At 47.0% G+C, this 13,732-nt stretch overlaps 1 protein-coding gene across 1 annotated transcript in view; it reads left to right on the top strand.

The window, feature by feature from the left end:
* Positions 1-13,732, top strand: part of LOC106613810 (actin-related protein 2-A) — a 29,697-nt gene that overhangs the window by 11,070 nt on the left and 4,895 nt on the right. Inside the window, exon 6 of the mRNA XM_045714161.1 lies at positions 1,299-1,448. Coding sequence (XP_045570117.1) covers positions 1,299-1,448 — 150 coding nt within the window. The remainder of the gene's footprint in view (positions 1-1,298; positions 1,449-13,732) is intronic.

Here is a 13,732-nt window from a genome sequence, read left to right as displayed (position 1 = left end):
GGAGAATGAAACGCGGCAGGTTAGGAGAATGAAACACGGCAGGTTAGGAGAATTGGGTTATGTTTGTCCCCGATGCAACTGGACCATGCAGCTTGGTCTGTAGTTGTACTCTATCCAGCTACGGTCCTCATTCACTGTGTTCCAGTTCTCTGTCCTGTGAAAAAGGACCGTTGGACTAGTAACCAGCAGGAAGCCTAGTGGTTAGAGCGTTGGACTAGTAACCAGCGGGTAGCCTAGTGGTTAGAGCGTTGGGCCAGTAACCAGCAGGTAGCCTAGTGGTTAGAGCGTTGGACCAGTAACCAGCAGGTAGCCTAGTGGTTAGCGTTGGGCCAGTAACCAGCAGGTAGCCTAGTGGTTAGAGCGTTGGGCCAGTAACCAGCAGGTAGCCTAGTGGTTAGAGCGTTGGACCAGTAACCAGCAGGTAGCCTAGTGGTTAGCGATTGGGCCAGTAACCAGCAGGTAGCCTAGTGGTTAGAGCGTTGGGCCAGTAACCAGCAGGTAGCCTAGTGGTTAGAGAGTTGGGCCAGTAACCAGCAGGTAGCCTAGTGGTTAGAGAGTTGGGCCAGTAACCAGCAGGTAGCCTAGTGGTTTAGAGCGTTGGACCAGTAACCAGCAGGTAGCCTAGTGGTTAGAGCGTTGGGCCAGTAACCAGCAGGTAGCCTAGTGGTTAGAGAGTTGGGCCAGTAACCAGCAGGTAGCCTAGTGGTTTAGAGCGTTGGGCCAGTAACCAGCAGGTAGCCTAGTGGTTAGAGCGTTGGACCAGTAACCAGCAGGTAGCCTAGTGGTTAGAGAGTTGGGCCAGTAACCAGCAGGTAGCCTAGTGGTTAGAGCGTTGGACCAGTAACCAGCAGGTAGCCTAGTGGATTAGAGTGTTGGACCAGTAACCAGCAGGTAGCCTAGTGGATTAGAGTGTTGGACCAGTAACCAGCAGGTAGCCTAGTGGTTAGCGTTGGGCCAGTCACCAGCAGGTAGCCTAGTGGTTAGAGCGTTGTGCCAGTAACCAGCAGGTAGCCTAGTGGTTAGAGCGTTGGGCCAGTAACCGAAAGGTTGCTGGATAGAATCCCCGAGCTAACAGGGTAAAAATCTGTAATTCTGTCCCTGAACAAGGCAGTTAACCCACTGTTCCCCGGGTGCCAAAGACGTGGATGTTGATTAAGGCAGCCCACCGCACCTCTCTGATTCAGAGGGGTTGGGTTACATGTGGAACACACATTTCAGTTGAAGGCATTCAGTTGTACAACTGACTAGGTTTCCCCTAATAAGCACGGTGGAAACACCTCTCTACTTCTCATCTCCAGCTGTTGTTGCTGAGGGGCTATGCGTTCAACCACTCTGCAGACTTTGAGACGGTGCGTATGATGAAGGAGAAGCTGTGCTACGTGGGTTACAACATCGAACAGGAGCAGAAACTGGCTCTGGAGACCACCGTGCTGGTCGAATCCTACCAGGTCAGTACCACTGTCCTACCAGGTCTGTCCTACCAGGTCAGTCCTACCAGGTCAGTAGCACTGTCCTACCAGGTCAGTCCTACCAGATCAGTACCACTGTCCTACCAGGTCAGTCCTACCAGATCAGTACCACTGTCCTACCAGGTCAGTCCTACCAGATCAGTACCACTGTCCTACCAGATCAGTCCTACCAGATCAGTACCACTGTCCTACCAGGTCAGTAACTAACCTCTGCTGGTTGAGTCCTGCACGGTCAGTGTAAATAAACCCCTAGTGACCAATTCACAACTTTTGGACCACATTTTTGGACCGTAAATAACAGTCGAGTATGAATAGCGTTTAGCAGCTTTTTTTCGTTGTCTGGAGCTTCAGTCTAAAATAACATATTTATGGTGCATAGAACCCCCCAATGACCCCCAAAGGAAGTCTTTTATCCCCTCAAAAGTAGCACAAAAGGACAGAATATACCACCACAAGACTCTGAGCAGCTGATGAGTAACAGAATATACCACCACACGACTCTGAGTAGCTGATGAGTAACAGAATATACCACCACACGACTCTGAGTAGCTGATGAGTAACAGAATATACCACCACACGACTCTGAGCAGCTGATGAGTAACAGAATATACCACCACACGACTCTGAGTAGCTGATGAGTAACAGAATATACCACCACACGACTCTGAGTAGCTGATGAGTAACAGAATATACCACCACACACGACTCTGAGCAGCTGATGAGTAACAGAATATACCACCACACGACTCTGAGCAGCTGATGAGTAACAGAATATACCACCACACGACTCTGAGCAGCTGATGAGTAACAGAATATACCACCACACCACACGACTCTGAGCAGCTGATGAGTAACAGAATATACCACCACACGACTCTGAGTAGCTGATGAGTAACAGAATATACCACCACACCACCGACTCTGAGTAGCTGATGAGTAACAGAATATACCACCACACGACTCTGAGCAGCTGATGAGTAACAGAATATACCACCACACGACTCTGAGCAGCTGATGAGTAACAGAATATACCACCACACCACACGACTCTGAGCAGCTGATGAGTAACAGAATATACCACCACACCACACGACTCTGAGCAGCTGATGAGTAACAGAATATACCACCACACGACTCTGAGCAGCTGATGAGTAACAGAATATACCACCACACGACTCTGAGTAGCTGATGAGTAACAGAATATACCACCACACGACTCTGAGCAGCTGATGAGTAACAGAATATACCACCACACGACTCTGAGCAGCTGATGAGTAACAGAATATACCACCACACCACACGACTCTGAGCAGCTGATGAGTAACAGAATATACCACCACGCGACTGAGTAGCTGATGAGTAACAGAATATACCACCACACCACACGACTCTGAGTAGCTGATGAGTAACAGAATATACCACCACACGACTCTGAGCAGCTGATGAGTAACAGAATATACCACCACACGACTCTGAGCAGCTGAAGAGTAACAGAATATACCACCACACCACACGACTCTGAGCAGCTGATGAGTAACAGAATATACCACCACACCACACGACTCTGAGCAGCTGATGAGTAACAGAATATACCACCACAAGACTCTGAGCAGCTGATGAGTAACAGAATATACCACCACACGACTCTGAGTAGCTGATGAGTAACAGAATATACCACCACACGACTCTGAGCAGCTGATGAGTAACAGAATATACCACCACACGACTCTGAGCAGCTGATGAGTAACAGAATATACCACCACACCACTCAGAGCAGCTGATGAGTAACAGAATATACCACCACACGACTCTGAGTAGCTTATGAGTAACAGAATATACCACCACACCACACGACTCTGAGCAGCTGATGAGTAACAGAATATACCATCACACGACTCTGAGCAGCTGATGAGTAACAGAATATACCACCACACGACTCTGAGCAGCTGATGAGTAACAGAATATACCACCACACCACTCTGAGCAGCTGATGAGTAACAGAATATACCACCACACCACACGACTCTGAGCAGCTGAAGAGTAACAGAATATACCACCACACCACACGACTCTGAGCAGCTGATGAGTAACAGAATATACCACCACACGACTCTGAGCAGCTGATGAGTAACAGAATATACCACCACACCACACGACTCTGAGCAGCTGATGAGTAACAGAATATACCACCACACCACACGACTCTGAGCAGCTGATGAGTAACAGAATATACCACCACACGACTCTGAGCAGCTGATGATTAACAGAATATACCACCACACGACTCTGAGCAGCTGATGAGTAACAGAATATACCACCACACCACACGACTCTGAGCAGCTGATGAGTAACCAAATATACCACCACACCACACGACTCTGAGCAGCTGATGAGTAACAGAATATACCACCACACGACTCTGAGCAGCTTATGAGTAACAGAATATACCACCACACGACTCTGAGCAGCTGATGAGTAACAGAATATACCACCACACGACTCTGAGCAGCTGATGAGTAACAGAATATACCACCACACCACTCAGAGCAGCTGATGAGTAACAGAATATACCACCACACCACTCAGAGCAGCTGATGAGTAACAGAATATACCACCACACGACTCTGAGTAGCTGATGAGTAACAGAATATACCACCACACGACTCTGAGCAGCTGAAGAGTAACAGAATATACCACCACACCACACGACTCTGAGCAGCTGATGAGTAACAGAATATACCACCACACGACTCTGAGCAGCTGATGAGTAACAGAATATACCACCACACCACACGACTCTGAGCAGCTGATGAGTAACAGAATATACCACCACACCACACGACTCTGAGCAGCTGATGAGTAACAGAATATACCACCACACGACTCTGAGCAGCTGATGAGTAACAGAATATACCACCACACGACTCTGAGCAGCTGATGAGTAACAGAATATACCACCACACCACACGACTCTGAGCAGCTGATGAGTAACAGAATATACCACCACACAGACTCTGAGCAGCTGATGAGTAACAGAATATACCACCACACGACTCTGAGTAGCTGATGAGTAACAGAATATACCACCACACGACTCTGAGCAGCTGATGAGTAACAGAATATACCACCACACGACTCTGAGCAGCTGATGAGTAACAGAATATACCACCACACCACTCAGAGCAGCTGATGAGTAACAGAATATACCACCACACGACTCTGAGTAGCTTATGAGTAACAGAATATACCACCACACCACACGACTCTGAGCAGCTGATGAGTAACAGAATATACCATCACACGACTCTGAGCAGCTGATGAGTAACAGAATATACCACCACACGACTCTGAGCAGCTGATGAGTAACAGAATATACCACCACACCACTCTGAGCAGCTGATGAGTAACAGAATATACCACCACACCACACGACTCTGAGCAGCTGAAGAGTAACAGAATATACCACCACACCACACGACTCTGAGCAGCTGATGAGTAACAGAATATACCACCACACGACTCTGAGCAGCTGATGAGTAACAGAATATACCACCACACCACACGACTCTGAGCAGCTGATGAGTAACAGAATATACCACCACACCACACGACTCTGAGCAGCTGATGAGTAACAGAATATACCACCACACGACTCTGAGCAGCTGATGATTAACAGAATATACCACCACACGACTCTGAGCAGCTGATGAGTAACAGAATATACCACCACACCACACGACTCTGAGCAGCTGATAAGTAACCAAATATACCACCACACCACACGACTCTGAGCAGCTGATGAGTAACAGAATATACCACCACACGACTCTGAGTAGCTGATGAGTAACAGAATATACCACCACACGACTCTGAGCAGCTGAAGAGTAACAGAATATACCACCACACCACACGACTCTGAGCAGCTGATGAGTAACAGAATATACCACCACACGACTCTGAGCAGCTGATGAGTAACAGAATATACCACCACACCACACGACTCTGAGCAGCTGATGAGTAACAGAATATACCACCACACCACACGACTCTGAGCAGCTGATGAGTAACAGAATATACCACCACACGACTCTGAGCAGCTGATGAGTAACAGAATATACCACCACACGACTCTGAGCAGCTTATGAGTAACAGAATATACCACCACACCACACGACTCTGAGCAGCTGATGAGTAACAGAATATACCACCACACCACACGACTCTGAGCAGCTGATGAGTAACAGAATATACCACCACACCACTCAGAGCAGCTGATGAGTAACAGAATATACCACCACACCACTCAGAGCAGCTGATGAGTAACAGAATATACCACCACACGACTCTGAGTAGCTGATAAGTAACAGAATATACCACCACACGACTCTGAGCAGCTGATGAGTAACAGAATATACCACCACACGACTCTGAGCAGCTGAAGAGTAACAGAATATACCACCACACCACACGACTCTGAGCAGCTGATGAGTAACAGAATATACCACCACACGACTCTGAGCAGCTGATGAGTAACAGAATATACCACCACACCGACTCTGAGCAGCTTATGAGTAACAGAATATACCACCACACGACTCTGAGCAGCTGATGAGTAACAGAATATACCACCACACCACTCTGAGCAGCTGATGAGTAACAGAATATACCACCACACCACACGACTCTGAGCAGCTTATGAGTAAGAGAATATACCACCACACCACACGACTCTGAGCAGCTGATGAGTAACAGAATATACCACCACACGACTCTGAGCAGCTGATGAGTAACAGAATATACCACCACACCACTCTGAGCAGCTGATGAGTAACAGAATATACCACCACACCACACGACTCTGAGCAGCTGATGAGTAAGAGAATATACCACCACACCACACGACTCTGAGCAGCTGATGAGTAACAGAATATACCACCACACGACTCTGAGCAGCTTATGAGTAACAGAATATACCACCACACGACTCTGAGCAGCTGATGAGTAACAGAATATACCACCACACGACTCTGAGCAGCTGATGAGTAACAGAATATACCACCACACCACTCAGAGCAGCTGATGAGTAACAGAATATACCACCACACGACTCTGAGTAGCTTATGAGTAACAGAATATACCACCACACGACTGAGCAGCTGATGAGTAACAGAATATACCACCACACCACTCTGAGCAGCTGATGAGTAACAGAATATACCACCACACCACTCTGAGCAGCTGATGAGTAACAGAATATACCACCACACCACACGACTCTGAGCAGCTGATGAGTAAGAGAATATACCACCACACCACACGACTCTGAGCAGCTGATGAGTAACAGAATATACCACCACACGACTCTGAGCAGCTGATGAGTAACAGAATATACCACCACACCACTCAGAGCAGCTGATGAGTAACAGAATATACCACCACACCACACGACTCTGAGCAGCTGATGAGTAACAGAATATACCACCACACCACACCGACTCTGAGCAGCTGATGAGTAACAGAATATACCACCACACGACTCTGAGCAGCTTATGAGTAACAGAATATACCACCACACGACTCTGAGCAGCTGATGAGTAACAGAATATACCACCACACGACTCTGAGCAGCTGATGAGTAACAGAATATACCACCACACCACTCAGAGCAGCTGATGAGTAACAGAATATACCACCACACGACTCTGAGTAGCTTATGAGTAACAGAATATACCACCACACGACTCTGAGCAGCTGATGAGTAACAGAATATACCACCACACCACTCTGAGCAGCTGATGAGTAACAGAATATACCACCACACCACTCTGAGCAGCTGATGAGTAACAGAATATACCACCACACCACACGACTCTGAGCAGCTGATGAGTAAGAGAATATACCACCACACCACACGACTCTGAGTAGCTGATGAGTAACAGAATATACCACCACACGACTCTGAGTAGCTGATGAGTAACAGAATATACCACCACACCACACGACTCTGAGCAGCTGATGAGTAACAGAATATACCACCACACGACTCTGAGTAGCTGATGAGTAACAGAATATACCACCACACGACTCTGAGTAGCTGATGAGTAACAGAATATACCACCACACCACACGACTCTGAGCAGCTGATGAGTAAGAGAATATACCACCACACCACACGACTCTGAGCAGCTGATGAGTAACAGAATATACCACCACACCACACGACTCTGAGCAGCTGATGAGTAACAGAATATACCACCACACGACTCTGAGTAGCTGATGAGTAACAGAATATACCACCACACCACACGACTCTGAGCAGCTGATGAGTAACAGAATATACCACCACACGACTCTGAGCAGCTGATGAGTAACAGAATATACCACCACACCACACGACTCTGAGCAGCTGATGAGTAACAGAATATACCACCACACGACTCTGAGCAGCTGATGAGTAACAGAATATACCACCACACCACTCAGAGCAGCTGATGAGTAACAGAATATACCACCACATGACTCTGAGTAGCTGATGAGTAACAGAATATACCACCACACGACTCTGAGCAGCTGATGAGTAACAGAATATACCACCACACCACCCGACTCTGAGCAGCTGATGAGTAACAGAATATACCACCACACGACTCTGAGCAGCTGATGAGTAACAGAATATACCACCACACGACTCTGAGCAGCTGATGAGTAACAGAATATACCACCACACGACTCTGAGCAGCTGATGAGTAACAGAATATACCACCACACCACACGACTCTGAGCAGCTGATGAGTAACAGAATATACCACCACACCACACGACTCTGAGCAGCTGATGAGTAACAGAATATACCACCACACGACTCTGAGCAGCTTATGAGTAACAGAATATACCACCACACCGACTCTGAGCAGCTGATGAGTAACAGAATATACCACCACACGACTCTGAGCAGCTGATGAGTAACAGAATATACCACCACACCACTCAGAGCAGCTGATGAGTAACAGAATATACCACCACACCACTCAGAGCAGCTGATGAGTAACAGAATATACCACCACACGACTCTGAGTAGCTGATAAGTAACAGAATATACCACCACACGACTCTGAGCAGCTGATGAGTAACAGAATATATCACCACACGACTCTGAGCAGCTGAAGAGTAACAGAATATACCACCACACCACACGACTCTGAGCAGCTGATGAGTAACAGAATATACCACCACACCGACTCTGAGCAGCTGATGAGTAACAGAATATACCACCACACGACTCTGAGCAGCTTATGAGTAACAGAATATACCACCACACGACTCTGAGCAGCTGATGAGTAACAGAATATACCACCACACCACTCTGAGCAGCTGATGAGTAACAGAATATACCACCACACCACACGACTCTGAGCAGCTGATGAGTAAGAGAATATACCACCACACCACACGACTCTGAGCAGCTGATGAGTAACAGAATATACCACCACACGACTCTGAGCAGCTGATGAGTAACAGAATATACCACCACACCACTCTGAGCAGCTGATGAGTAACAGAATATACCACCACACCACACGACTCTGAGCAGCTGATGAGTAAGAGAATATACCACCACACCACACGACTCTGAGCAGCTGATGAGTAACAGAATATACCACCACACGACTCTGAGCAGCTTATGAGTAACAGAATATACCACCACACGACTCTGAGCAGCTGATGAGTAACAGAATATACCACCACACGACTCTGAGCAGCTTATGAGTAACAGAATATACCACCACACCACTCTGAGCAGCTGATGAGTAACAGAATATACCACCACACCACACGACTCTGAGCAGCTGATGAGTAAGAGAATATACCACCACACCACACGACTCTGAGCAGCTGATGAGTAACAGAATATACCACCACACGACTCTGAGCAGCTTATGAGTAACAGAATATACCACCACACCACTCTGAGCAGCTGATGAGTAACAGAATATACCACCACACGACTCTGAGCAGCTGATGAGTAACAGAATATACCACCACACCACTCAGAGCAGCTGATGAGTAACAGAATATACCACCACACGACTCTGAGTAGCTTATGAGTAACAGAATATACCACCACACGACTCTGAGCAGCTGATGAGTAACAGAATATACCACCACACCACTCTGAGCAGCTGATGAGTAACAGAATATACCACCACACCACACGACTCTGAGCAGCTGATGAGTAACAGAATATACCACCACACCACGACTCTGAGTAGCTGATGAGTAACAGAATATACCACCACACGACTCTGAGTAGCTGATGAGTAACAGAATATACCACCACACCACACGACTCTGAGCAGCTGATGAGTAACAGAATATACCACCACACGACTCTTAGCAGCTGATGAGTAACAGAATATACCACCACACGACTCTGAGCAGCTGATGAGTAACAGAATATACCACCACACCACACGACTCTGAGCAGCTGATGAGTAACAGAATATACCACCACACCACACGACTCTGAGCAGCTGATGAGTAACAGAATATACCACCACACCACACGACTCTGAGCAGCTGATGAGTAACAGAATATACCACCACACCGACTCTGAGCAGCTGATGAGTAACAGAATATACCACCACACCACACGACTCTGAGCAGCTGATGAGTAACAGAATATACCACCACACGACTCTGAGCAGCTGATGAGTAACAGAATATACCACCACACGACTCTGAGCAGCTGATGAGTAACAGAATATACCACCACACCACACGACTCTGAGCAGCTGATGAGTAAGAGAATATACCACCACACCACACGACTCTGAGCAGCTGATGAGTAACAGAATATACCACCACACCACACGACTCTGAGCAGCTGATGAGTAACAGAATATACCACCACACGACTCTGAGCAGCTGATGAGTAACAGAATATACCACCACACCACACGACTCTGAGCAGCTGATGAGTAACAGAATATACCACCACACGACTCTGAGCAGCTGATGAGTAACAGAATATACCACCACACCACACGACTCTGAGCAGCTGATGAGTAACAGAATATACCACCACACGACTCTGAGCAGCTGATGAGTAACAGAATATACCACCACACCACTCAGAGCAGCTGATGAGTAACAGAATATACCACCACACGACTCTGAGTAGCTGATGAGTAACAGAATATACCACCACACGACTCTGAGCAGCTGATGAGTAACAGAATATACCACCACACCACACGACTCTGAGCAGCTGATGAGTAACAGAATATACCACCACACGACTCTGAGCAGCTGATGAGTAACAGAATATACCACCACACGACTCTGAGCAGCTGATGAGTAACAGAATATACCACCACACGACTCTGAGCAGCTGATGAGTAACAGAATATACCACCACACCACACGACTCTGAGCAGCTGATGAGTAACAGAATATACCACCACACCACACGACTCTGAGCAGCTGATGAGTAACAGAATATACCACCACACGACTCTGAGCAGCTTATGAGTAACAGAATATACCACCACACGACTCTGAGCAGCTGATGAGTAACAGAATATACCACCACACCACTCTGAGCAGCTGATGAGTAACAGAATATACCACCACACCACTCAGAGCAGCTGATGAGTAACAGAATATACCACCACACCACTCAGAGCAGCTGATGAGTAACAGAATATACCACCACACGACTCTGAGTAGCTGATAAGTAACAGAATATACCACCACACGACTCTGAGCAGCTGATGAGTAACAGAATATATCACCACACGACTCTGAGCAGCTGAAGAGTTACAGAATATACCACCACACCACACGACTCTGAGCAGCTGATGAGTAACAGAATATACCACCACACGACTCTGAGCAGCTGATGAGTAACAGAATATACCACCACACGACTCTGAGCAGCTTATGAGTAACAGAATATACCACCACACGACTCTGAGCAGCTGATGAGTAACAGAATATACCACCACACCACTCTGAGCAGCTGATGAGTAACAGAATATACCACCACACCACACGACTCTGAGCAGCTGATGAGTAAGAGAATATACCACCACACCACACGACTCTGAGCAGCTGATGAGTAACAGAATATACCACCACACGACTCTGAGCAGCTGATGAGTAACAGAATATACCACCACACCACTCTGAGCAGCTGATGAGTAACAGAATATACCACCACACCACACGACTCTGAGCAGCTGATGAGTAAGAGAATATACCACCACACCACACGACTCTGAGCAGCTGATGAGTAACAGAATATACCACCACACGACTCTGAGCAGCTTATGAGTAACAGAATATACCACCACACGACTCTGAGCAGCTGATGAGTAACAGAATATACCACCACACGACTCTGAGTAGCTTATGAGTAACACAATATACCACCACACCACTCTGAGCAGCTGATGAGTAACAGAATATACCACCACACCACACGACTCTGAGCAGCTGATGAGTAAGAGAATATACCACCACACCACACGACTCTGAGCAGCTGATGAGTAACAGAATATACCACCACACGACTCTGAGCAGCTTATGAGTAACAGAATATACCACCACACGACTCTGAGCAGCTGATGAGTAACAGAATATACCACCACACGACTCTGAGCAGCTGATGAGTAACAGAATATACCACCACACCACTCAGAGCAGCTGATGAGTAACAGAATATACCACCACACGACTCTGAGTAGCTTATGAGTAACAGAATATACCACCACACGACTCTGAGCAGCTGATGAGTAACAGAATATACCACCACACCACTCTGAGCAGCTGATGAGTAACAGAATATACCACCACACCACCCTCTGAGCAGCTGATGAGTAACAGAATATACCACCACACCACACGACTCTGAGCAGCTGATGAGTAAGAGAATATACCACCACACCACACGACTCTGAGCAGCTGATGAGTAACAGAATATACCACCACACCACACGACTCTGAGCAGCTGATGAGTAAGAGAATATACCACCACACCACACGACTCTGAGCAGCTGATGAGTAACAGAATATACCACCACACCACACGACTCTGAGCAGCTGATGAGTAACAGAATATACCACCACACGACTCTGAGTAGCTGATGAGTAACAGAATATACCACCACACCACACGACTCTGAGCAGCTGATGAGTAACAGAATATACCACCACACCACACGACTCTGAGCAGCTGATGAGTAACAGAATATACCACCACACCACGACTCTGAGCAGCTGATGAGTAACAGAATATACCACCACACGACTCTGAGCAGCTTATGAGTAACAGAATATACCACCACACGACTCTGAGCAGCTGATGAGTAACAGAATATACCACCACACCGACTCTGAGCAGCTGATGAGTAACAGAATATACCACCACACCACTCAGAGCAGCTGATGAGTAACAGAATATACCACCACACGACTCTGAGTAGCTTATGAGTAACAGAATATACCACCACACCGACTCTGAGCAGCTGATGAGTAACAGAATATACCACCACACCACTCTGAGCAGCTGATGAGTAACAGAATATACCACCACACCACTCTGAGCAGCTGATGAGTAACAGAATATACCACCACACCACACGACTCTGAGCAGCTGATGAGTAAGAGAATATACCACCACACCACACGACTCTGAGCAGCTGATGAGTAACAGAATATACCACCACACGACTCTGAGCAGCTTATGAGTAACAGAATATACCACCACACGACTCTGAGCAGCTGATGAGTAACAGAATATACCACCACACGACTCTGAGCAGCTGATGAGTAACAGAATATACCACCACACCACTCAGAGCAGCTGATGAGTAACAGAATATACCACCACACGACTCTGAGTAGCTTATGAGTAACAGAATATACCACCACACGACTCTGAGCAGCTGATGAGTAACAGAATATACCACCACACCACTCTGAGCAGCTGATGAGTAACAGAATATACCACCACACCACTCTGAGCAGCTGATGAGTAACAGAATATACCACCACACCACACGACTCTGAGCAGCTGATGAGTAAGAGAATATACCACCACACCACACGACTCTGAGTAGCTGATGAGTAACAGAATATACCACCACACGACTCTGAGTAGCTGATGAGTAACAGAATATACCACCACACCACACGACTCTGAGCAGCTGATGAGTAACAGAATATACCACCACACACACGACTCTGAGCAGCTGATGAG

This window comes from Salmo salar, unplaced genomic scaffold (assembly GCF_905237065.1).
Source record: "Salmo salar unplaced genomic scaffold, Ssal_v3.1, whole genome shotgun sequence".
NCBI lineage: Eukaryota > Metazoa > Chordata > Actinopteri > Salmoniformes > Salmonidae > Salmo > Salmo salar.
The sequence above is the reverse complement of the archived record's forward strand: the minus strand, read 5'-3'. Positions and strand labels throughout refer to the sequence as shown.